The sequence below is a fragment of the Dreissena polymorpha genome, chromosome 8, assembly GCF_020536995.1.
Source record: "Dreissena polymorpha isolate Duluth1 chromosome 8, UMN_Dpol_1.0, whole genome shotgun sequence".
Lineage (NCBI taxonomy): Eukaryota > Metazoa > Mollusca > Bivalvia > Myida > Dreissenidae > Dreissena > Dreissena polymorpha.
This window is the reverse complement of record NC_068362.1, coordinates 38,362,011-38,388,506: the sequence shown is the minus strand read 5'-3', so window position 1 is coordinate 38,388,506 and position 26,496 is coordinate 38,362,011. Positions and strand designations below refer to the sequence as shown.

The window sequence follows — 26,496 nt, the reverse complement described above, 5'->3', positions numbered from 1 at the left end:
AATTTGGTCAGAAGCTGTATCTAACTGATCTCTAGGACAAGTTTGAACATGGGCCATTCCGGGCCTAAAACTAGGTCACGGGGTTACTCTGTGCGTTTTTTAACATTCAGCATGGTTTCCGCTCTCTTATTCAAGTAGTTTACATCCGATCTTTACCAAACTTGTTCAGAAGTTTTATGGAGATGATCTTTAGGCCTAGTTAGAACATGGACCTTTCTGTGTCAAAAGCTAGGTCAAGGGGTCACTAAGTGCGTTTTAAAAATTGAGCATGGTGTCCGCTGTTTTTTGTGAAGACGACATGCAAAATATTATGTGTCAATGCGGCATGTGGGGGTATATGTCACGTCTGTGACAAAGCTCTATTTTTGTTTGTACTTTATTTGCACATCATAGTGTATTTGTGTTTACAAGTCGAAATTCTTTACAAAAGTGTATTATTGCTAATAAAGCTTGTGTTCAATTGTTGTTTAAATACATGTCACATGATTTTCAAGCAAAGAATGTATAAAACATGAGAATCTATATATTTGTAATTAAGAATACTTTACGTATACGAACTAGTTTTGCAAATATGTTTTTAGTGATTTTGAGTATTTGAAAACAATCTTTAAATTACGTTTTTCACAACACATTTTCTTACAAAATAATCATTGACCACAGGTTATAAAAAATGTATTTTACATAGACATGTTGTGCAATTTAAGAAATTTAATTATCATAATGATCTTTTTAGTATCAGATAGCTGACAAAACATGTTTACTATACTATCAAAGCGGAAGGATAGTCATGTCAATATAATGGGACAGCTCTGGTAGAAATTTAAGAAAATGGTCATAACACTGATGAAAAAAATTGTTTAAATATTGTTTTGTAGAAAGAGGCTTGGGAACAAGGTCAGCTGGCAAAAACCATTGAATGGGAAGGTTGTCAGATAGACCCAGCCCCCTTCCAGTTGGTAGAGAGGACATCATTACACAAGGTGTGTACCTACACATGTAACTCTTGGATTGATTTGTTGAGCTTTGACACAGACACCTTATCTGAATTCCGTGTAATCAAAAACTATGTCAAATCTAAGAAAAGCTTCATTTTCACCGTAGGAGCCACAGTTTTTGTGAATATAGATGAAATACTAAACATGTTATTCTTGATATTAGGAATACTTCTAATGCGATACATAGGTATATTTTATTGACTTTGAATGACATTTGCTTGGTTTGCTATCAAATGGGGTTTTTAATTTTTATTGTAAGTTCATTCCTTATTCTCCTTACGTTGAATTAGTACTATTTATTCCTTTTTTATAGGTTCATTCCTTATTCTCCCTCCTCGGCCTGAACCACGCCTATGTCACCAACACGGGTCGTCTCATCGGAGTTGTGGCGCTGAAAGACGTAAATACACTCTTTCTCATACTACATCTAAACATGTTGTTATTGTTTCATGTTTCGCATTGAAAATTCAAAGGTGTTGTCTAAAAATGTCGTGTATTAATGTTGTGCCAATCAGGACTGTGGTTAAAACTGACGACGCCCCAATAATCACATCATTTTGATATATGGTAAATAATTTCATACATTCTGTTCCCTGAAATCACATGACCCAGTGCTTTGGTTATTGGTATTTTACACATTAAGCCAGCCTTAAAAAATATTTGTTTGGGATAATACGATTGAATCGTCCAAAGTGCACCGACCCAATAATGTTTTGAGGTTCTATTTTTTGGGGCAACTTCCAAAACGACAAACTCAAGATACGACATCACAGCAACACTTTTAAAATATGTTTCTCTCTTTACAAGCTGTAAACTGAATGATAAATCTATAATTGGGAGGGGTCAGATTGTGTATACTACCGGAAAGACTTCATCTTCATTGACACTTATTTTTTTAATTGCGACGCACTAAAATTTCGGGTAAAGCCTATCTTCTGTTAGAAAAGCCCGCGAACGGTTTTGCTGAATTTACAACGTAACGTGATCCTTGTAAAAAACATTAGAAAACAAAATTGAAATTGACTCTGTTTTAAAAAGATTTTTTTAAACAGAATAAATATTGGTATGTGGTATCAGATAGTAGTCCTCTACAAATATTCTCAAATTGGAGTTATAGTTGGCGTAAAACATCATATAGTATCACGTACTAGGTGTGTTCAAATTATGAACATGTGGTCAAAATTAACCCTTCCTCTGAGTTTAGGTAAACTGTTTATTATGAAATACTAAGCATTATAACTTTTAAGAGACCGTCAACCGCGATTGACGAGAAAAGAAAAGTTCAAAAATACCGTATTTCAGTATATTCGGTAATACAATTTCGCGATGATAAATCGAAAGTACATCGCGAAAATAGGTGACATAACGATATACACGCTATAAATAACGCAAGTAGATTGATCATTACATACATAAATTATATACAATACACTACGCATGCACAATTTGCATTCCTGGATTTACCACGTGACGACGATGATCAATCATCTTGCGTTATTTATAGTTAACTGGTAGTAGTTACCTGGTACCTGTACCCAGTAAAATTTATTACCAAATATACTGAAAATATGAAAACTTTACAACTTTTTTCGAGTAATGTTATATACCAGTCGTGATATTTTAATCAATCTAAACTAATAATTGTTAAAAATACGGTATTTTAGAAATTTTCTTTATTCGTCATTCGCGGTTGACGGTCCCTTTAAAACGTCTGTGAAATCACAAATGACAAAGTTTTAATTTGGGACATTAGATTGTGTTCCTTTGTTCAAATAATATCCCTGACTTCGACTTTGACCAATGATATCCCTGGGTTTGACTTTGACCAATCATAGCACACGGTTTGACTTTGGCCAATGATATACATGGGTTTGCCTTTGACCAATATTATCCTTGGGTTTGACTTTGACCAGTCATATCCCTGGGTTTGACTTTACCAATCATATCCCTGGGTTTGACTTTACCAATCATATCCCTGGGTTTGACTTTGACCAATCATATCCTTGGGTTTGACTTTGACCAATCATGTCCCTGAGTCAGACTTTGACCAATCATATCCCTGGGTTTGATTTTACCAATCATATCCCTGGGTTTGATTTTACCAATCATCTACCTGGGTTTGGCATTGACAAATCATATCCCTGAGTTTGATTTTGACAAAGATCCATTACACAGGTAAGTGATCTGGTGTCATATTGGTCTTTTTGTTGACTTTCCAAAGCATCTTTGAATGGGTTACTACTTTAAAAATTCATATTATTCTAATGCGTTAGAACATTCAATCGTTCGCATTATACGATAATATGACCTCTGATACATTAGAAGAAGACACAAATCCTAAACCATTACTAAGGTTTTGATATAACTTTCCCACAAATGATCCCTGTTGGACATTCATCGAAATACTTCGTGGAAAACACGACCACAAGGGAAATATACCGTATTTTAAACCACATGAATGGATTTAAAGATAACTTAAAAACCTTGTCATTATCGCCTTTTAAATAATCCTTCAATGAATATTTTAAGAACATTTAAAAATACTTATATTTTACAACAAAATTTAAGATAATTCAATATCAAACAAATGTTGGCATCAAATGAATGTGAACTGTATATATAATTTATTAGGTCGCCCTTAAATGAAGAAAGTGACCCGAAGCTATCTTGATTCTCTTGCTGTTATTTTGCGTTTTGAATCATGTTTTCATTTGACATTGTTCAATCACCTTAAATGAGTCTAACCTGTAGTTTGTTATATATTTTTGTTTATTTCAAGAATATTCAATTGTCAATTAACCCATTCATGCCTAGCGTCCTGAAAAAAGGACATTGCAAACAGCGAAAACCCAGATGAGACGCCGCATGATGCGGCGTCTCATCTGGGTCTACGCTGTTTTCTTAAAGGAATTTATGTAAGAATTGTTCTAAATATAGAAAAAAATATACTAGACATCCCTAATTTTGGAAATAAATTGATCCAACTTAGAAAAGTCCACTGGGCATAAATGGGTTAATAACGTTGTTGGTGTTATTTGGGAAGGTAGCACTCTTACGGTTGAATTAATTTTTTAACTCTTGGGTATGTGTTTTCCCTTTAATAGGTATGCCTATATAATTCAATGTTCTTCAACCCTGTGTGACTAGTTTTATTATGTCTTTACATTTCAGTTAAGAAAAGCGATACAAGGCCACATTGACGCAGAACACGAAAAGAAGAAACCATCAAAGAAAAATAATGACAACACACAGTCGGTCAATAACACTGAAACGGACACAGAAGATTACATATTGAACGATCCCCAGCAGTTGGAAGTAGAACACTCCCAGGAACCAGATCACTATAGACTTGTTAACCGATTTAACGGAAAGTTCAAATATATACCGGAAAGTGACACAGACACTGAGGCCAACTCATAAGTTTGAGCCGATCCTCAGCAGTTGGAAGTAGAACACCCACAGGAACCAGATCACTATAGACTGGTTAACCGATTTAACGGAAAGTTCAAATATATAACGGAAAGTGACACAAACACTGAGGCCAACTCACAAGTATTGAGTACTCAGGAAATAAATGTTTCATTATTTATTTTATGCTTAACGATGGTTTATAGAGAAATATCAGTGAATTAAAACTGATATCTGACTGTGTCATACAATGAAAAATATCCGTGAAAGTTATCGATAATTGTCATTGTTTTACCGGTACTATTTTATATATATATATATATATTTGGTTTCCACATTTTGACCCCTCTTATTTTACCAAGTGTGACTACCCAGCATTGAATGTTTATAAAAACATATGGATTATATACCTATAATTACAACTTTAGGCGCCCAACGGAGAATTATATTGTCCGCAACGGAAAAAATGCAAAAATTTGTAAGCATAAAATAAAGACATGTTGAATTCGATGGAATATCGATTTCAAATCACTCGTGTCTGCGCCACTCGTGAAAATATCATTTTCTATGATCACTCGTAAATTAAAATTGATATTCCACCAAACCAAGCTCATATCTCTATTTACTTACTGAATATTTCATCTTTTGATTAGAGCTACTGGTTATGGACCGAAAGCAATAACACGTTAATCTATCAAATAATGTTCATATGCAATTTCATTAAATAAAATTGCATCTGAGTCGTGCTAAGTTTGTTCTTCTTTCGATTTAATTTATTTTTTTAAATATAATTAAGTGAGGCAGCATTAAATTACGCAAAAATGTCCGCATGTAGGAAAGCATAAAAATAATATTATATTTTCTTTTGACATTTCCGAGATTATATATGCATTAACTTTTGTTAACCTTTCAGATGGTTGAAATTCCATTTTGTACTTGACTGGATTAAAGCCCAATCATTCTGTAAAATTAACACGTAATTGTCAGCAATATGCGACAATGGATGGAGCAACAATCTTGTAAACGAAAGTATATACATTATAAATATAAATATACAATACCCATTAAAACACTTGAACATTTACATACTTAACGGAATTGCTTTTTATCAAAGAATTTGACAAATTCAAGAACATTATAATCAATTATATGGCGTTTTTGTCATAAGTTGTCATATGTTACTGTTCATTGACCAGCACACAGAACATTAATTAGATTCATGTCTGGAAAAGATTTTTACTAGAGAACAAAACATAACATTTACGCTAATTAACATTCTACAGGATCTATGACATTTGTATAGAATTTTTGGGTGACCCGTAACACTTATTTGTCCCGTGTGTAATTGGCTGTTACTTTCTTCTCCTCAGATATGATTTTATATAGTTTATATTTGATACTTTTTAAGTTTAAACCCATTTATTTTAGTTCGAAAGCCTAAGTCTAATTAAAACGCTCGCGAATCCGTTTCCTGGGACTAAGAACCAGTACTGAGTATCTTTGGGGGAGATCAAAAGAACGCTCTCAAAGTGAGGCTCGAACATGTGGCATGCGGGTCGCTAGGCGGACACCATATCCACTACGCCACTGCGACCTTGATATATTTGATACTCTTTACTCTTAGCCGAATTTAAGAGGTTACCTCTATACATTCCACATATTGTATGATTTGCAAACAGCTTTATTTAAACATGATAGTATATTGTATTTAAATAGAATATATAGGTACATGTTTGATTCAAAGCGTTAATCTATTACATGCGGTATGTGATTCAAGACATTAAGCTATTATATAAGGTATGTGATTCAACGCCTTATACTTTTATATAAGCTATGCGAATCAAAATAATACAAGGTAAGCTGCAATTGGTCCCTCTTAATTTTTTTATAGCTAGGTTACCCTTATACTCTACAACTTAAAGTATCACATTTTTATATTTGACAATTTCTAGTGTTTAAACTATGCTCCTTGTGTAAAAATAACTATCGCATCTGGAATACAAATTTTAATTTGGTTAAAAGGTCTTTATTGAGTGCCATTGAGTCCTCTTTTTGTGTGAATCATATTTTACCTTTTTATTCTTCAGATACATGTTTTAATTTTAAATGTTTCTATGACATTATGTGAGTCTGTCATGCTTTTTGGTTTTAGAACAGCATACATATGTTGTATATCTTTGGATGACAAGGCAATTTTTTATCATGAAAACACAATACTTTAACAAGTTTGGTTTATATACAAACGTCTATCAGACTTTCCTTCTTACCTCGTTTACATTTTAGTGGCGGTCTTCAGTGACTTTAGCATTGATGTGTCGTCTTTCACTGAAACGGAAATCACGTTCTAAGGGAGAAAGACAACTCGCAATAATCGTCGTTGCGTTGATCGAACAAGGAATCTCACAACGATATCTTACATAATTTAAATTCTTTAAATGATCGAATTGGGAGGGGACACCCATAGTGATCACATGCGTTTATAGAACTGTTGTAAATCTCACAGTGTTTTCATTCGCATTTCTTGAGCAGATGAAAGCAAAAGTTATCAAAATACATGTATATACTCAATACGTTAATATCGTACAGTTATGGTAGGAGAGATATGCTAGACCTGATTTATAATAGACGGGCCTTTATCAGAAGCATCATTGATTCGAATCAAGTTACATACATGCACACAAATCGTGAACAGAAAATAAGTCAATGTATTTAATACCTTTCAGAGGCTGATAATTTGGCTTACTTGAAGATTGTGATTAAAGCCGCTCTGGGTTGTAAATAAAACGTGTTTATTTTATGCTTTCCGGTGGTTTATAGAGAAATATCAGTAAAATAAAACTGACATTTCACTGTTTTAAACAGTGAAAAATAACAGTGAAAAATAACGATATTTTTCATTGTTTTACTGTGAAATGACGTCATTTTTTCGACGATATGACGTCATAAATCCAGCGCAATTATCCAGTTAAACTCTTTTACAATGTAAATAAACGGCGAAAAAAGCATAAAATAAAAAGAAAATTTGTTGGTTTCGATGGAATATCGTTTCTAATGCACTCGTGATCATAAAAAATACATTTTTTCACTCGTGGCTGCGCCACTCTTGAAAATATTATTCTATATGATCACTCGTGAAATAAAATCGATATTCCATCGAATCCAACAAATATCCTTTTATGTATCTCTATTCCGCGATGCACACTTATACTACTACCGCGCAGAGATTTGAGTGTTATCAGCATACTTTGATCAAAACCCTGCTTTCATAACCAATCACGTGAGGACAACCTAGCTACGTGGTAAAATAATTTTACCGGTGTAATTTTTACTTTTTTGCATTGAGGTAATTTATTTTTAAGCATGAACCTACATTATGCACTATTTTTAAAATATATCAAATGATACCACATTTCAAAATATAATACGTTATAACTTAAGTAAAAACCTACCGAATCAGGTAGGATTTTCTTATGATGGATGGAAAGTGCAAGAAACGACAAATCTGCGTTGAGATTGCCATCTCAATGCTGAGTTGTCGTTCCATGCTCTCACATACACCTCTGCAATGGGCTCAGCAGCCATTAGAACAATAATCTTGTTCAAACCGAACGAACTCATTCAAAGTATATTCAATTTAAATATAGGATCGAAAGCATTAAATAATGAAATATGCATTTTAAATTAACAATGCATCGGGCTAAAACCTGTCGATGTGTATGCATCTTTTTGGAACTATTATATTGCCAATTTACCCAAATGACATCTTTACGCTCAATTTGCTTATGTTAGCACATGTACAAATTGACTGACTTAAGGTATTGCTTCGACAGCAAACTGAAAGAAAACGGTCGGTTCTGTTGTATTTATCAAACAAATAAGGGGCCCTTTTTGTAATTTTTCTAGTTGTATACGAGAAAAGTTAACTATTTAACCCTTAAAGCGCTGGAGCCGAATTTTAAAGGCCTTTGCAAACAGTTTGGATCCAGATGAGACGCCACAGAACGTGGCGTCTCATCAGGATCCAAACTGTTTGCTATTCTGATAGTATTCTTTGAAAAAAATCGAAGAAAATGCTAATTTTAGAAATTCAGCAGACGACATTTTAGCAGAAGACAAATTACCCTGCATGCAAAGGGTTAACTGTAAATGCATGATTACAATGTGATCAAATAAGAAATGTGATCAGAAATTGTGTATGGTCTAAATATTACGATAGTACTTAGCAGATGAAGGCTCTTGAACATTATTCATACGGACCAGTTGGTTTGTGTTAAAAATCAAAGTAGTCCAGCATGTACAATTGATAATTATTTTCTAGATGGTGACTGAAAATGGTTCAGATAAGTACAGGGATACATACCGTGGAGGAAAAGTTCAATAGTATAGGGCCAGAAATCATGACAGTTGGAACACTAGAACGGTGATCTACAAACTGAGCTGTTTTACCCATGCATACTGTTTCCTTCCTTTAAAATACAGGCCGACATCTATACACACCTGCTGTTTACCTCTGAGAAAATGTATGTAAACCCAGGACAAAAAGTGTTCCCAGACTAGTGATTTAAATATATGACAGTGAAGACTGCATGTGAAGATTGCCATATTTTAGATGATCAAACATCCTCCTTTTCACAAGATGATAGAAGCTCCCATTGATGCTGTAAGTGGAGCTCAATTGGTTAATGTGTCGGTTCAGGTACTACTTGAAAATACCTCGGGTACTCTTAAGTATATTACAATGTACCCGGGTAAGGACATATGCTTAAGGCCTCTAGCCGGGGTACTTTTAAGTATATTTTCCAGTCGACAATTACCAATTTTGGTTGTCATAATTGGTCGCTGTCGTCGCAGGTACTACTCAAAAGTACCCAGAGTACTCCTAAGTATACGCGCTTTAAGGCAAACCGGCACTTTTAAGCATGTTTTCCCTAACGCGGGATCATGGTACTTTGTAGTATATTTAGGAGTACCCGGGGGTCTAAAGTGAAGTACCTGAGCCGATAATGACCAAATAAGCGTAAATGGTTACAGTCATTTTTCAACACTTTAGCTTCAGATTAGCATTACCAAAATTTCACAGATGAGTAAAAACATTTCCGGAAAATGTGAATATTGCGAATCTTTGACTCCTTTCTTGATAGTCTATTTCCTCTACAAAAACATGAAATTCCTCTCTTCAACTAGTTTACTTGTACTAAAAGATTTGATATTAGCCGATGGATATTTTTAACCCATTCATGCCTAGCGTCCTGAAAAAAGGACATTGCAAACAGCGTAAACCCAGATGAGACGCCGCATGATGCGGCGTCTAATCTGGGTCTACGCTGTTTGCTTAAAGGAATTTCTGTAAGAATTGTTCTAAATATAGAAAAAAATTTACTTGACATCCCTTATTTTGGAAATAAATTGATCCAACTTAGAAGGATGGGAGAGTCCACTGGGCATAAATGGGTTATTCAGAACTGTTCACAGGCTGAGTTTCGAAAATTATTTCTTTTTTTTTAATTCTTAAAAGATTTCTGTAATTATATTACTGTTTCAGTATTTTGAAATTTCGATTTGTGTATTCCACCAAAATTGACATTATTCCAAAAACAAAAACATAAGAACAAGTCACTCAAAATGGTTGCATATTTCTGAGGATATTAACAGAGGAAAACAAATCCGTCCTATCTTGTTAGATTTTAATACCAGTATTTAACACAGGTGTTTTTGAGGTACCATTTAAATAGGATACAATTGCAAAATAATAAAACACTGAACTTTAACTGTAATGTATTGCAGATTTACTGATGTATGTTATGTTAGAAAGATCCTGTAAAAATGATCTTCTAACTTTGCACACAGTTCCAGCTATTTAAAAACATGTATACGTGTTCATCATAAACTGATGCAGTATACATTTTATGTTACGTTAAAACTTATTTTATTTTTCGTTTGAACCTACTTTATTTACAGCATAGAAGCACATCCAGTTACTCCGAAATTAACACCGTTTTCGAACTGTCGTTATAATTACAAAACTTTATTTAAGTAATATCTTTTAAGTAGAATGCTGAACGCATTAACTCTGCTGTACTTAACCCTTTGCATGCTGGGAAATTTGGCGTCTGCTAAAATGTCGTCTGCTGGATTTCTTAAATTAGCATTTTCTTCGATTTGTTTCAAAGAATATTATCAGAATAGCAAACAGTTTGGATCCTGATGAGACGCCACGTTCTGTGGCGTCTCATCTGGATCCAAACTGTTTGCAAAGGCCTTCAAAATTCGGTTCCAGCACTGAAAGGGTTACAGAAGTTCATACCTAAAATTGATGATACACACCATAGAAGCATATCAAGCCACTTTAATTTTTTAAACTGTTTAAATACAAAATTAGAACTATATGGGCTTTCAGTTTGCAATATGTTCTGAGCAAAATAGTGTGAACGTTTTGCTGTAAGAAAAGGAGGTATATACTTATAATGAGCATTATAACGACATGTATCATGATTACACTTGACCATGTTCTGATATGGTTTTAATCCGATTAGAATTTAAGAATGCTATCTATTTTTTCTATTCAGAATAGGTAGCCAAGACAAGGCGCTAGCAAATGTATAGTTTCAGGTATGTCAATATTAAAGTATTTTCTTATATTCATTATTGTTTAGGTTTCAAAATTACTTATTGCTTCTTTTTTCGAATAAGTAGTATTTAATAGTAACTTTTTATACAGTCTTTAATAGAGAGTTTGTAACAATAGATATGCATAATACATACAACAATGATATATCATGCTTTTAATTCGTTAATGTGTAATTATAAAGAACCATTGTTATTCATATTATTTTATATAATCTGATTACACAAATTGTTAATCACTAATAACGAGGTGGTTAGTATTTACTTTACACGCGCATATAATTTTGCAAGCCCGCTTTTGCATGTTTATATGTTATCCAACCAATAATTTTGTGATGCATGTATAATTATCATTATTATAACTATCACAATTATTATAGGTTTGCTTTAGCGGCTATATTTGTCATTACATCAATATCTTTGCAATGCATCGTATGCCAATGTACATTTTATACATTGCATTATTATCATTATTATAATCATTACAAGTTTGCTTTATCGGTTTAGATGTGATTTAATCAACATTTTTGAGTTGCATGTTATGCAAATTTACATGATATACCTTGCATCATTATAGTAGAAAATATTTATTATTATTATTATTATTCTTTTTCGTATAAGTAGTAGTAGTAGTAGTAGAAGTATTAGTTGTATTAGTATTATTAGTATTATCATAACTAGTAGTAGTATTTATGTTTTAAATGTCATACATTGATATCCTTATATATTGCAAATTTGTAAACACTGTATGCATAATCATTGTCCACTTGGGATGATATTGGCCTTCTGGGTCCGATATGAAATAAACAACTTATTTTCTATTTTTGTTTTCTATGTTGCTTTTTTATTTTTAGATATCTTTCCACTAGTATCACTGTACAACATTTTGGTACACTTTAACGGCTTGGGCTATGGACTTTGGCAGCTTCATTTAAATACATACCTAGCAATCGTCTAATTGTTTCCTTTAACTTTAAATGGAGACTTAAAGAGGACCTTTTCTGATTATTTAAAGAGATAAATGCTGAAATAAATTGTCTTTATGACACACATTTCACCATTTATTCGAAATGGTGATATGTTTGCATTTAAAACTAATGTTTAGTTAATTCTAGGGGAACATGCATGTTCATATCCAAAAGCATATATTATAAAATACAAATAAAAATTTAATAAGTTATACCAATAAAATAAAAAATGATTAAATTTTTTTTAATCCCTTTAAAAGAGTTTAATGCATATATATATATATATATATATATACATATTGTCTGCAGGACTTAAATTTTCCCCGATATGTATATTACCATGTATTTTGAATGGGGATCTAAATGCTTTTAAACTTACGGTTCAGATAATTCGAGGGGAACATTATTTTCATATCGTACAGCAAATATTATAAGATACATAAATATTTGTTGATTTGCACTGTAATTATTGTTTGCACTTGACGTTTCTGTTACAATTATTACAATTACAAGTATCAAAATATAAATGAAAATCTTAACAGTGGATTAAGGTTTACCATAAGTGATCTATTTTTTAGTAACTGCTTAAAGGGCTAGGTTCACGAAGGGTTGAAATATGCCCTGTTTCAGAATTAAATGAATTTACTTTTATCTTATAGGGCAAACTATTGTATATAGGAAAACAACATATTTATAATTAGTATCGCTTTATTATGGTTGCTATGGCAACATGATAAATACGTGAGAATATTTGTTATGGTATATAAAAATCAATTGCAAACGTATATATATACATTATACGTCATCATGAAAATTATAAAATTGTACATGAGTATTGAATACACACAGCATGTTGTAAAAAAGCAACAAATAGTTGTTGGTTGTCATGGTAACGAGTAAGACATTGACATTTTTCTACATTTTTTGTCAAAGACATCAAAGAATATAAAGAATAATTTAACATGCACAGCATACTTTGCCTGATGCATACCCAATTGATCGGAATATATGCAGGTAAGTTTTAATTAATAATTTCTGAAACTACAATTGCCGTTTCCATGGAAACAATTTAAATGTATATGATATATGCCACTTTTTAAAGTAAATATCGATCGGCAAACAACATAAACCGAACAACTTAAAAATATATATTAATTATTGTATTATTCAATTGTTTAATTACTGCAATAAAAAATGAATCTTTGATGATTAAGATGTTACTATGGTAACGGATTTTTAATTAGAATGCAAACAAATAATGTACATACTAAATACAAGCTTAACATAAAGCATCCGGTTGGCAATTTAAAATAATAAACCAGTTACCCAGTATTACATTATGATAACAATTTGTTATAATTCACAATACTTCATGGTATTACATATCATAAACAACAGTATTTTATACAAGATTTGACGTCTTCAGCGTTACAAACGCATCAACGTATCAAAATGTTACTGACATAAGCAGACTTGCATATGATAATGTATTATAATGCACAATACCTCATGGTATTACATATCATAAACAACAGTATTTTATACAAGATTTGACGTCTTCAGCGTTACAAACGCATCAACGTATCAAAATGTTACTGACATAAGCAGTCCTGCATATGATAACAATTTGTTATAATGCACAACACTTCATGGTATTACATATCATAAACTACAGTATTTTACACAAGATTTGACGTCTTCAGCGTTACAAACGCATCAACGTATAAAAATGTTACTGACATAAGCAGTCCTACATATGATAACAATGTGTTATAATGCACAATACCTCATGGTATTACATATCATAAACAACAGTATTTTATACAAGATTTGACGTCTTCAGCGTTACAAACGCATCAACGTATCAAAATGTTACTGACATAAGCAGTCCTGCATATGAAAACAATTTGTTATAATGCACAACACTTCATGGTATTAAATATCATAAACAACAGTATTTTATACAAGAATTGACGTCTTCAGCGTTACAAACGCATCAACGTATCAAAATGTTACTGACACAAGCAGTCCTGCATATACCTTAATTACGTCAAATAACGTACAAATGTCTCATCTATGAGTGTATACTTTTCACTTCACAGACAACGGATTTTAGTTATGTAACAAAATGATACAATATTACATTTAAATATTCCTATCATCCCAAAAAGATTAACGTGTTTTATCAGCCGAAAGCTTTTAACAACAGCTGGCAAGGGACTATAAAAGCGAATGTACCGGGTGTTTCACATAAATCTTATAAGTGACACGCACATATGTATCTATTAAGTACGGAATCCGGATAGTTCCATCTATAATCTCGCCCTTCTTTCATCAAGGGCGACAAACGAAGCGACGCACGAATTTTTGCGCGACAATCGCGGCGACGCACCATATTATGCGCGACAGTCGCGGTGACGCACGATATATTTAACACAATACATCGCCCTTGTGTAGGTAGCCCATAAGGCTATATGTCGCTTTGAATATCTCGTGCGACGCCGCGACTGTCGCGCATAATATGATTAGCGTATAATCTGACGGTGTATTGTGCAAATAAAGCAAACATACCTTTGTAACTAGCCGTGAAGAGTTTGCCAAATCAGTTGGTAGTTGTTGCTTCCTCGCGGCAAAAATGACGGCATCTGCGCGTGGATCCCGAGCTCTTCAAGCAGAGAGGTGGCATCACGGAAGCCTCTGTCGACAACAAATATGTCGTTTTCCTTGACCCAGTTTTTAATTTCTTCGATGTTGATTTTAATTATATGATGCAGAATTGATGCGTCGTTATTTTTGCTGTTGGCCAAATATGGACCGATTACGGAAATAAAATATCCTGATGTTGTTACAATAACCATGGGTTTAACTAATGGTCTTCCCTTGTGCATACTATATGTTTGCCGTTGAAATTGAAAGTTTCCACTTTTTTGAATGTAGATGTATGTTCCGTCGAGAACGAGGATGACTTGTTCCTTATTTTCCGTGAAAAGAAGTTGTGCCAAATTACGCGTATGTTTATTTATTACATCTTCGCGTGAAATGTGTGAAAAGCCAAGATTAAAAGGCACAAAGTCGGTCATAAGTACTTTTCTGGATGTTTGTATGGCTCTTCTGACGCTTGATTTTGAAACGTCAAACAAAGTTGACAGGACCTTATTTGATAGACCTGACTTTAACTTAAACAAGAAAATTCCAATAGTAGTTGCTACAGTTCTAGCAGTTCTAGCAGGCGTGTTTCTTATTGATAATTCGACGGCTTTCAAGAGTGCTAAAAAGTTCGACACCGAAATGCCGGTAAGATTTAACAAGTCTTCTTCACTGAAAGTTGTTAAGTCATCAAACGACAGCCTCTTACTTTTTGAACATACGCAGTACTCTCGAACTGCAGTAAGAAGATTAAGAAGAGATGATCTGTTTAAAAAAAACATTGTCTATTGTAGACAATTTTGAAATTACATTTTATTCAAAGGATGTACCATTTTGCTTGAAATGACCGGGACAATACCTACTTTCCGCTGTTATTAAAATATTATGTTGAATGAAGGTTTCTGTCCTTGTAGAAGTAGGAACGACAATCAATTTTGGTCCAGGTTTCTTGCAAATGAAACAATAAGCATGGCTTTTTGATGTTGTTTTAATATTCAATTTGATTGAAGGAGGACTGTTTGGGAGAACATTTTGCGGCGGCAATGAGCTGGTAGAGGCACAAGAAGGTTGTTGTGCACAAGAAGGTTGTTGTGATGCAGCGTAACACGCTGGCCGACTACACTTGCCACAAATAAATTGATCTTGTGTTGTTTCTATCAGGAAATTCTTTTTTAAATATTTTGCGACATGTTTATTTACAGGACGGCGTTGGTGTATTTTGAGCCGTTTTTCGCATAAAATACACGCTTTGAGAGGCATTCTGCAAGAAAAAGAAAAATTATATTAGATGTTTCTCTTTAACACAAATATAAAACTAAAAAAACGTTAAAAAATTAGGTGCAATATTTTTTACAAAGTTACGTTTTTATTTTTGCAGTTATTGTAACAAAAAAAAATGACTTAATCGAGAATCGAACTACAACCATCCGCGTGGAAGTCTGACGCTACATCCATTACACCACACAGACTATCGTTAAAAATATCGATAATGATGTATATTTATTGAGCAATATGACGTTCACTGCAAGTGTCGTCATCTTAAATGGTTTTAATTGTTTAAATCGTAATTTCTCTCAACTTGCACGTTTTCAAAAGCTTGAACATTTTTTCAACCAATTCTATACAACTATATATAAATTGCGATAGAAAACAACGGTTTTCACAACAATATTGCTGGAGTCGTCTGCAGTCGCAATACACCAGAATAATCGAATGGATCTGTCAACAATTTATTGACTACTGAGTATTTCAACAGAAGGAACACCATTTTTACGATAATAAAACATTTAAAATGGTAATTTTAAATGTATGAAAGTAAAATAAAGATTAAAACTTACGTGAATGCTAGTGATCCTTTAAAATTATCGATCTGAGTGTTGACTACATGTTGTCATGGAGCGATGTAAACAATCATGCAAGAGTTGATGCCCTTCCTAACCGTAGTTAACAAAATTCGTATATTTACAAAAAAATATTTTATCTTCGCATAAATGAAAAGACACATTACACTGTGCATGGAAAACGTGTTCTAAATATAACCACAGTATGAATCAACAACAAAACACATATAATTTACTTTGTGTTTTAATGTGCAAAACAACGAGGCATTTGGGTTACACTGTAACTAACATCTACCAATATTAAAATTCACAAAACTTCAAAATTGAATATGAAGGCATATTTCCGACACAACGTAATTTTTTGATTGCATCTAACTCCGAAATATGAATCAAAACTTAAAATATGAAAGTGTGGGAAACTTGCCTTCATATTCTATTATGTCATTAAATGTCTAAAAATTGTCAAAATTTAGGTTATTTTGCTGAACTATACATGTTTGTGGTCAATTGTAGAGATGTTTAACGCAATTTGTAAGGCAAAAGTGCTTTTTAATGAGACAGATAAGATGTTAAGCTCCACAAATATACCAAATTTATGATGATTTTTGAAACTTATTTTTTTACAATTTCATAGGGCATATAAAGCTGCTTCGTGAACCTAGGTAAATCTATCTCTAATGGATATTATTTTAAAAAGAAACAACACATATTTAAAGCAAATTATTTAAAAGAGTGAAAGCGTTAAATAAAAACATTTCTTATGAGAATCTCGGAGAACTTTAAACAATGAAGTCTCAAAATAAAACATATAGAGCGCTTATTTGCAGGCCTGAAAGGTAAGCTCAACATTTCATTTTACTTAACAAGGTTATACGCCATCGAGATATTGGTGCAGCCTCAAACAAAAATAAATAAATAACACAAACGATATAAAACCTAAACAATGAAGATGATCGCGAAATAATTAACCAAACCAATAAATGCTTTTTTTTTAAACATGTTATTATGACTCCCTTTATAAGCAAACAAAAATGAATGGAGCTGCGAAGATGCTAACGTAAAAAAATGAATTAATTGTCCAAAATTAACTGAATGCATTCGAAGGTGACATAACTATAGAGGAATACAGTTTACAAAAGTTATCAAATAACAAAATCCCAGGAAGGTCTAACTTTAATGCATACGGAATATTACGCTAGTCAATTGTTCCAAGAGTTTGTATCACTCGAGTGGCTTGTGTGATGCGAAATAGCACAAGCCACGAGAGTGATACTAACTCTTGGAACAATTGACTAGCGTAATATTCCTTTTATTATATACAACAACTAACGAAAACAGTTAACAAATGTATTTTTTACTTTAACGAAACTGACAAAATAATGACTAAAACGGAACGCCATAGTTTATTTAAGACGCGTATGAATACAGTTTATGTAAATTAACGTGTAAACATTCTAACCGGGAAAACACAGGTTTCTAACACGCTTACCTTAATGCCATCGTTAATCCAATTTTTATAACAATCAAGTTGACAACTTTAATCCGATGTTTATAACAAAAACGTTTAAACTATATGCACTTCCACTGCTATCTTCCATGTCTTTATCGAAACTTAGTTTTAACCACACTATTTTATTGTATTCCTATCGAAATATACATTTATGCATGATAAACACACATTCGAAAATACGTTTTTAACACATAGTTTACTGCTAAAAAACACCAGGTCCGACATGTTCTTACAGAGTTTAGATAAAACTATTGTGTTTTGTCACAGAAATGGCGTCACACGATGTACTAGGTAATATATTGCGTAATGTAAAATATTTCTATTTTCGGTGCGTGTAATGTGACGTCATTAAATGGGTCGAAGTAGTCCGGCTAGTATGGTATTACGGAATTGGAAACAGCGAGTAGCGTAATACGGGATTTTTTATTTCAACGAGTGATACAACCTGTATTTTGTAAAAAGCATGCAACATGTATATAATAAAGGTTTGTATTAATGTTCTAAAATAAATAGTATTTTTTGTTGCCAGATCCCAAGATGAATCTTTTAGTTGTTGTAATTTATCGCTAACACAAATTCAATGTATGATTAACTGTTTTTTTTAAAGGGGGATAAATCTAGGTTTTTTATACAAATTCGGCGATCAATCGAGTACTCATTAATAGATTTACATTATTCAAGAATAAGTTCGTTAGAGAGAGATACATAGGAGAGCAAAAAGGAGAGTTAATATATTATATTTTGCACTACTTTGAAGAAAATAAGATCCTGGGTTTACTTCTCATAATACCGGTAGACATTGATAAGCAAGTCCATGCATTTTCGTTGACTATAGTTACAAAATGCTATTTTCTTGTTTTACTTCGGTCCAGATATAAGTCGTTGGTTTAATACTTTATGTAAAGATTTTAAAGGGACTGTCAACCGCGATTAACGAAAAAGAAAAGTTTTAAAATACCGTTTCTTTTTTAATAATTAGTTTATATTTATTACAATATCACGACTGGTATATTGCATTAGGCCAGAATTTTTTAATTACATGATCTTCGGATTTTTGTTCTAAAAGTGTCGGGTAGGAGGACGGAAAAAAAAAGATGGGTGACCAAATATGCACTCATTTTAAAAATGTTATGGTATTTAGTTCTTTTTTTTTTTTTTTTTTTTTTTTTTTTTTTTATTCAATATAAAACATACAATGTAAATATGTGCATAAGCAAGAGCAAAAGTGGTATAATACAACAGTTATAATGTCAAACACATATTATACATGATATGCTAGTATATACTGTTTTTTTTTCTTTGATTGCCTGTGGTGTATGCTGTTATTTTTAAATGTAATAATCAATCATAGAGATGATTTGCGGAGAGTTAGGTAGAAGACAACTGGACTGGGTTATGAAAGTTTATGCGTTTCCATTTTTGTTCAAAAGTATGAAGTTTATCGTTGTTGAGGGCTATTTCTTTTTCAATTTGGATCTTTAATTTTAAATAGTTTATAAAACAGTTGAAGGTAGGTATTTGTTTTTTGTATTTGAAGCTAAATATAAAATATTTCATGAGTATGATAATGTGGTTCACAGTGTTATTAATTTCTGGTATTTTAAAAGTATTCACACCGAAACTGATATTTAAGAGAGACAGTTTAAATTTTAATTGTTGTTTCTCTAGAAATGTTGTTAACTGGTTCCATAGAATTTGAATATGTTTGCACTCCCAGAACAGGTGTTTTATTGTTTCAATGTGTTCGCTGCATATATCACATAAATTTGTGTTGGATAGTTTGCACTTAAAAAGGTATTTATTTGTTGCTATGATTCTATGCACATATTTATATTGAAAATTTCTCAGTGTGCTATCTATAGTTGTTTTATATGGCATGATAAATATATGTTTCCAATTAAATTCATGTTCTCGAAGCAGGTTTTGCCATTTATTTTGAATCTTGGAGTTTTCTGCAGGGTGTTTAATTTGTAGTTTGTAAAATATTTTGTTTGTTTTGTTTTGTTTTGCAAGTATGTTTTCCGTGAATGATGTTTGGGTACATGGTGTGTTATTTGAATTAATTGTAGATTTAATATGTATGGGTATGCTTTTAATTAATGTGTAATACATTAGGAAATTGCTTGAAGGTATTCCGTATATATAACATATGTTCTCAAAAGAATAAAAGTCATTTATTCTGTAATCGTACAATTGGTCGACATATTTAATGTTTTGTTCAAACCAATGTTTATAGAAAAAAGTCTTATTGTTTGAAGTTATGTCTTTATTGTTCCATAAAATAGTTTTACTGGTGATTTGGGTTTCTAGATTATGAGTAACATTAGTCCATGCTGATAAAACACTCGATAGAAATATGTTTTCGTTTGCAATTTCATGCAAAATGGTATTGTTGATGTTACATTCAAAAAGTAAGGAGTCACCATATTTTTTTAGGATTTTCTGGTAGAATGATTTCCATTTACTTGTATTGGTTTTATCTAGATATCTTTTAACCCAGCTGCATTTGATTGCATTCAAGAATGAGTCGATGTCCGTTAATTGGATACCTCCATTTTCTACAGATTGAATTAACTGGGTTCGCTTAATTTTATCAGGTTTACCGTCCCATATGAAATTAAATATTGCTGATTGTATATCTTTAATAATATCATTTGGTGGGTTTGGGAGGACTGTTAGTGTATAAATTAATTTAGGGAGTGCAAACGTTTTCAACACCGTGTTTTTTCCAATTAGTGTAAGTTTACGATGCTGCCATGATTTTAAACAATTTTTAAATTTTTGTAATTTAGGCAATATGTTTTTTAGAATTGTTTCATTTTCATTGTTTGTAAAGGTTATTCCTAACGTTGTTGCTTCATCTGATGTCCAGTGGAATTTCATTTCTTTTTTAAGTTGAATATTACTTTGTTTAAATTTACCTACTCGTAGCACAGTGCATTTACTTGTGTTTAGTTTTAGACCTGATGCCGTTCCATAAAGGGTTAGCGATTCTATAAGGTTATTGAATGAGTCACTATTGTCATTTAAAAAATAAGTTGCATCGTCAGCAAATAAGGACTGTTTAATTTCGTCGTCAGGTTCTAGCGATATTCCTTTTATATGTTTATTTGATTGGATATAGTGTGATAGATACTCGATGCATATAATAAATAGCGAGGATGAAAGTGGGCATCCTTGTCTTACCCCTCGTTCGATGTTAAAACTGTTTGAAAAAAATCCATTGTTAATAATAATGCTGTTTATGTCGGTGTAAAATAGTTTTACCCATTTAATTAGACTTTCACCAAAATTCATATTTTCTAAACAAGAGAACATAAACGAATGATCTAGTGAATCGAAAGCCTTTTCGAAGTCTGCAAAGAAAATAAGGCCTGAATTGTTTGGTTGGTTGAAATAATGTATGCATTCTTGTATCAGACGTACATTTTCACCAATGTAACGTCCTTTTATGAAGCCAGATTGAGATCTTGAAATGATTGATGGTAATATTTTTTTAATTCTGTTGGATATACTTTTTGTTGCAATTTTATAATCATTGTTCAGTAAACTAATCGGGCGCCAGTTTGATAAGGATTCTAAGTTTTTTCCAGGTTTTGGAATGAGTGATATTATACCTTGTTTTTGTAGCGTAGTTAAGTTTTCGTTGTTAAATGAATAGTTAAGTGAATTAATTAAATGTGTTTTAATATCGTTCGAGAATATTTTATAAAATTCGATTGTGATGCCGTCAGATCCTGGACTTTTGTCATTTTGCATTTCTTTAAGTGCTAGTCCACATTCATATTCATTAAGTAATCCGTCACACAATATTTTTTCCTCTTGGTTTAAAGCATGATGTGTATTTTTAAACAGGGTGTTAGTTTCAATATGTTTTCGTTTATAGAGGGTTTCGAAAAATAAACGTTGTTCCTCTAGTATTTGTGTTCTGTTTGTTATATCTTTGCCATTGACTACTAATTTGTGTACAGTTTTTTGTTCACTTCTACGTTTTTCGATGTTTGCGAAGTATTTTGTGTTTTTTTCATTGTGTTCAACATGCTGTGCACGCGCTCGTAGTAATATTCCATTGAGTTGTGTATGATAGATTCCTTCTAATACTTGTTTGTTTGATGTTATTTCATCTTCAATGGCTTTGGTATCATTTGTAATTGTGTCATGCAATTGTTTTTCAAGTGTTTCAATTATTTTCATGGTCTCAGTTTCAAGTTTTTTTGTTTCTTTTTGTTTAAATGATGTGTATCGTATTGTTGTGTTACGTATATTACCTTTAATTATTTCCCATAATGTGTTGGGGTTAGCATCTTTGTTATTTTGAGCTGTATTGGTTATTTCCTGTTTTATTTGCGTTTGGTATTGTGTGTCTAATAAGATGCTGTTATTAATTTTAAAGTATCCTGGGCCCCTTTCAGGTTGTATATTGTGCAGTTTAAGTTCAACTAGAGAATGGTCGGTCATAAATCCTGGTTTTATGTTGCATGTATTAATAATATTGCAGAGTGACTCAGATATTAAGAAATAGTCCAATCTGCAAAATATTGTTGGTTTTGTGTTTGAATGCCAAGTGAATTTTCTCTCATTCGGATTAACTGTACGCCAGAGATCGATTAAATTGTAGTTTTCAATTATGTTATTCAAAATTTGTCTATTTTTTGAGTGAGAATATAGGTTTCCATTTCTTTTATCTAATAATGGGTTTAGAACAATATTGAAATCACCTCCGACTATAATGTTTTTATCTTGGTTACTTATTATATACGATTGCAATGTCTCGTAAAATTTGGATTCATCTATGTTAGGGCCGTAAACGTTTATTAATGTTAATTGTGTTTCGTGTATTTTTATATCTATGCTTGCTTGTCTGCCAATTATTATTTCATTGAAGTTATCCACTATTATTCCTGTATTACTTTTTATCAGAAAGGCGATGCCTTGTTTATTTGTATGTTGTCCACTTAGATAAATGTCTCCGTCCCATTCATTTTTTAAGGTTTGTGCTAAGGTAGGTGTTAGATGACTTTCCTGTAAAAGACATATATTATTTTTTTTTTCATCTAACCATTTAAAAATTTTAGTGCGTTTGTCTATGTTATTTAGCCCTTTTACATTTAGAGTACATATTTTAATACTCATACCAAATGATAGTTAAGTAAATGGTAATTTTCTGTGCGCCAGTCCAGTTGGCTGTTAGTACCGTTTGTAAACAAGGGCAAAAATTTTAAGTTAATGATCTACAGTCTAAACGGTGATTTGAACAGCATCCAACAGACATTCTAGTTACAAAGGTTACAGCAATATTGCAAAAGAAACAAAGACCAAAATATAGGTATCTAGACATAATACATATATCTGCAATCATATTGTATATGAACAACACGATACAAAAAATAACGCTATTATGATGTAAAATGTCTTAAGAGAAATGCTAACAAAACAAACAACAACAACAAACAAGTAAACAGCACACAGGCCAATTTTTTAACTTTAGCAATAGTATTGTAGTACGGGTATCAGCTTACTGATTTACAAAAGTTTTCAGAAACAAGCTCAAGTATATGAAGCTGAAAATTGATTTTTTAAGGTAGTTGAAAAAAGTCTTTAAAATATGTAGATCATTTTATCTAAACGTCACTTTTTGTTGAATACAGTGTATTGCTATGTTATTAGTGTAACCAGTATAAGTTTCTACCAGACAAAAAACGTGGTTATTTTAAGATGTTTTGTACAAAAAATTAAGATGTGTGGTTATGTAAACATCAGGATTTTTTAAATAAAGATGGTATATATATTTCGCTCAGCTACATATTATCTATGCACTGAACAGATTTTGTGTTTTTTTTTATATCTTTATTTACTATGATATTTTTATGTTAGCATTGAAATAGTTTTTTCCCTTCTTAAAAACAATTTGTTTTACAGTATAAACTGTGTATATATAAATGTTATAATGAACATCTGCATAAACATAAACAAGTAAGATACAAACAGTGTTTGATTAACAGTATACAAGATACAGTAAATATAAAAACTATTTTTAATAAGTGTTAATAAGATCGCATGGAAAGATATTTGCGTACTAAAAAGTTGTTACTAAAAACAATTTTTAAGAGTTCACTTTTTCACAAAAGATACTTTCAACATAATTGAATACCACTGGATCCCGTGTGCCTTTTGTGCAAGTACACACAGTTAATCATTAAGAAAACAAACTAGATATGCCGATATTAATTTAACTATTTTCAATATGTGTTTCTATGACATATATTCGTTCACTAGGTGTTGCTACTAAGTATAATTTCCATTAATCAATTTACATTTAACAAATGGCAGTTTTGAACATATTGGAAAAAATACACATCACTAGATCATAACTAGATCATAACAGTTTTTAGTTCTGATACACAAACATGTATTAGTAACAAAACTAATATTGGTATGAAAATTCAACTAGGGAGACAAGAATAGGCATACTAGTAGTGCACAGTTATAAAACAAACGGTTGGTACTTTAATTTACGTGTAATAGTATTTAAAAGAAAGCAAGAAAATAAACACTAATAATATATATGGTACAATTTCTGGTGCGATTATTGGAATTTCAGAAGGTTTTTCATTTGAATATTAATTAATTAAATTCTTATCGTGCACATGAACACATTTAGCTTCAGTTGAAAGCGAAATAGAAGCCTTATTTACACACGAATTGTTAAATTAAGATTAATTGTGTTATGTGGATTTGATTTTATTTGAGACACAGATGCACCAGCGATAAGAGTCACTCAAACAAATTAACAGAAAATTTTCAGAAGGTTGACAGTTTGAATATTAATTACGTAAATGCTTATCTTACACATTAACACATTTAGCTTCAGTCGAAAGCGAAAATGAGGCATTATTTACATACAAATTGTTATATTAAAATTTGATTTATTGTGTTATGTGGAACTGGTTTTATTTGAGACAATATGTAACAGCGATAAGAGTCACTCAACAGATTAACAGATAAAATCAGCTTTTCTTACACATTAACACATTTAGCTTCAGTCGAAAAGCGAAAACGGGGCATTATTTACATACCAATTGTTATATTAAAATTTGATTAATTGTGTTATGTGGAACTGATTTTATTTGAGACAATATGTAACAGCGATAAGAGTCACTCAACAGATTAACAGCTAAAATCAGCTTATCTTACACATTAACACATTTAGCTTCAGTCGAAAGCGAAAATGAGGCATTGTTTACATACGAATTGTTATATTAAAATTTGATTAATTGTGTTATGTGGAACTGATGTTCTTTGAGACAATATGTAACAGCGATAAGAGTCACTCAACAGATTAACAGCTAAAATTGAGTTGTTAATTCAACGTTTTAGTGTTTTCATGTACATATGAACAAATATATTATATTGTATTTAGGTTTTTTATTACAAAAAACAAAACAAAAACACAACAACATGTCACTATGTAAATAAAATTGAATTGTGGTTTCAGTTACTTAAAAATTACTGAACAGTACAGATCTAGTATGTGATTGGCGACAGTAGTACAGTATGCGCATTATAGTTAAAAGTATAATGTACATGTTTATATAAACCTGTTACGTTTTTGTGCTTTTGTTGTAAAAATGTTTTTAGGATATATTGTTTCATTGATATTTATGAATGATCTCTAATTTATATTGTCTTTTCGATTAAAAAACAACAACTGATACTTGTGCATTATCTATATTTTAATAAAATCTATTGGAAAAAAGGCATCATTTGAAAAACAACAAGCCAAAAAACTGTAAAAGAGAGAAAAACTTGCGTTTTTTTAACAAAGACTTGACCAAAAACATTTATAGTACAGCCTTTATGGGTATAGCATTAATACATCTTTGAAAAATAGATTAGTCAGAGCCTTTTACATACCACATGACAAAAAGAAACGTCGATAATATTCCATCTATACCGTAATTCATAAAAATACACTGCCATGATTTGGAGTATTATTTGAGTCTTTTAATGAAGAAAAACATCATTAAACATAGTTGTTGTTATTTTGATTATAATCATGGTAAATTTATAAATAGGGGGTGCAGCTTTTTTATGCGACAGAAAAAAACACACCAATACGGTTTGCCAAGGGAGATAGAAAGAGTTGACTTGTAGTTAGCAGAGTTACCTTGCCTCTATTGATCGCAATTTATGTTATATATAATTTACACGTTTATTGAAATTAGAGAAACACGAACAATGTGTAAAAAATAGTCAAAGAGTTCAATTTAAATCGGCGTAATCGCCTATGGATTAGGTACTGTATCGTTCGCACACATTGTATGCTTACAACTTAGTTACGCTTTTGCTGTGAATGTTTTTGGTTCCCATTGTGCACCTGTTCGACGCTTTGGGAATAGCTTTTTTTTGGCCATGATTTTTCAAGCCAACTTTTGTAATCGGCATATTTTATTTGCACTGCTTGCTGGTTTCCCTTGAACAGAACATATATGCTTCCCTCAAAG

The 26,496-nt window shown here is 31.9% G+C and overlaps 1 protein-coding gene across 1 annotated transcript in view; it reads left to right on the top strand.

The window, feature by feature from the left end:
- LOC127840454 (chloride channel protein 2-like) overlaps positions 1 to 5,146 on the top strand; it is a 49,017-nt gene extending 43,871 nt beyond the window's left edge. Inside the window, exons 22-24 of the mRNA XM_052368872.1 lie at positions 876 to 980; positions 1,309 to 1,395; positions 4,167 to 5,146. Coding sequence (XP_052224832.1) covers positions 876 to 980; positions 1,309 to 1,395; positions 4,167 to 4,415 — 441 coding nt within the window. The 3' untranslated portion in view covers positions 4,416 to 5,146. The remainder of the gene's footprint in view (positions 1 to 875; positions 981 to 1,308; positions 1,396 to 4,166) is intronic.
- The last annotated feature ends 21,350 nt before the right edge of the window (positions 5,147 to 26,496 follow it).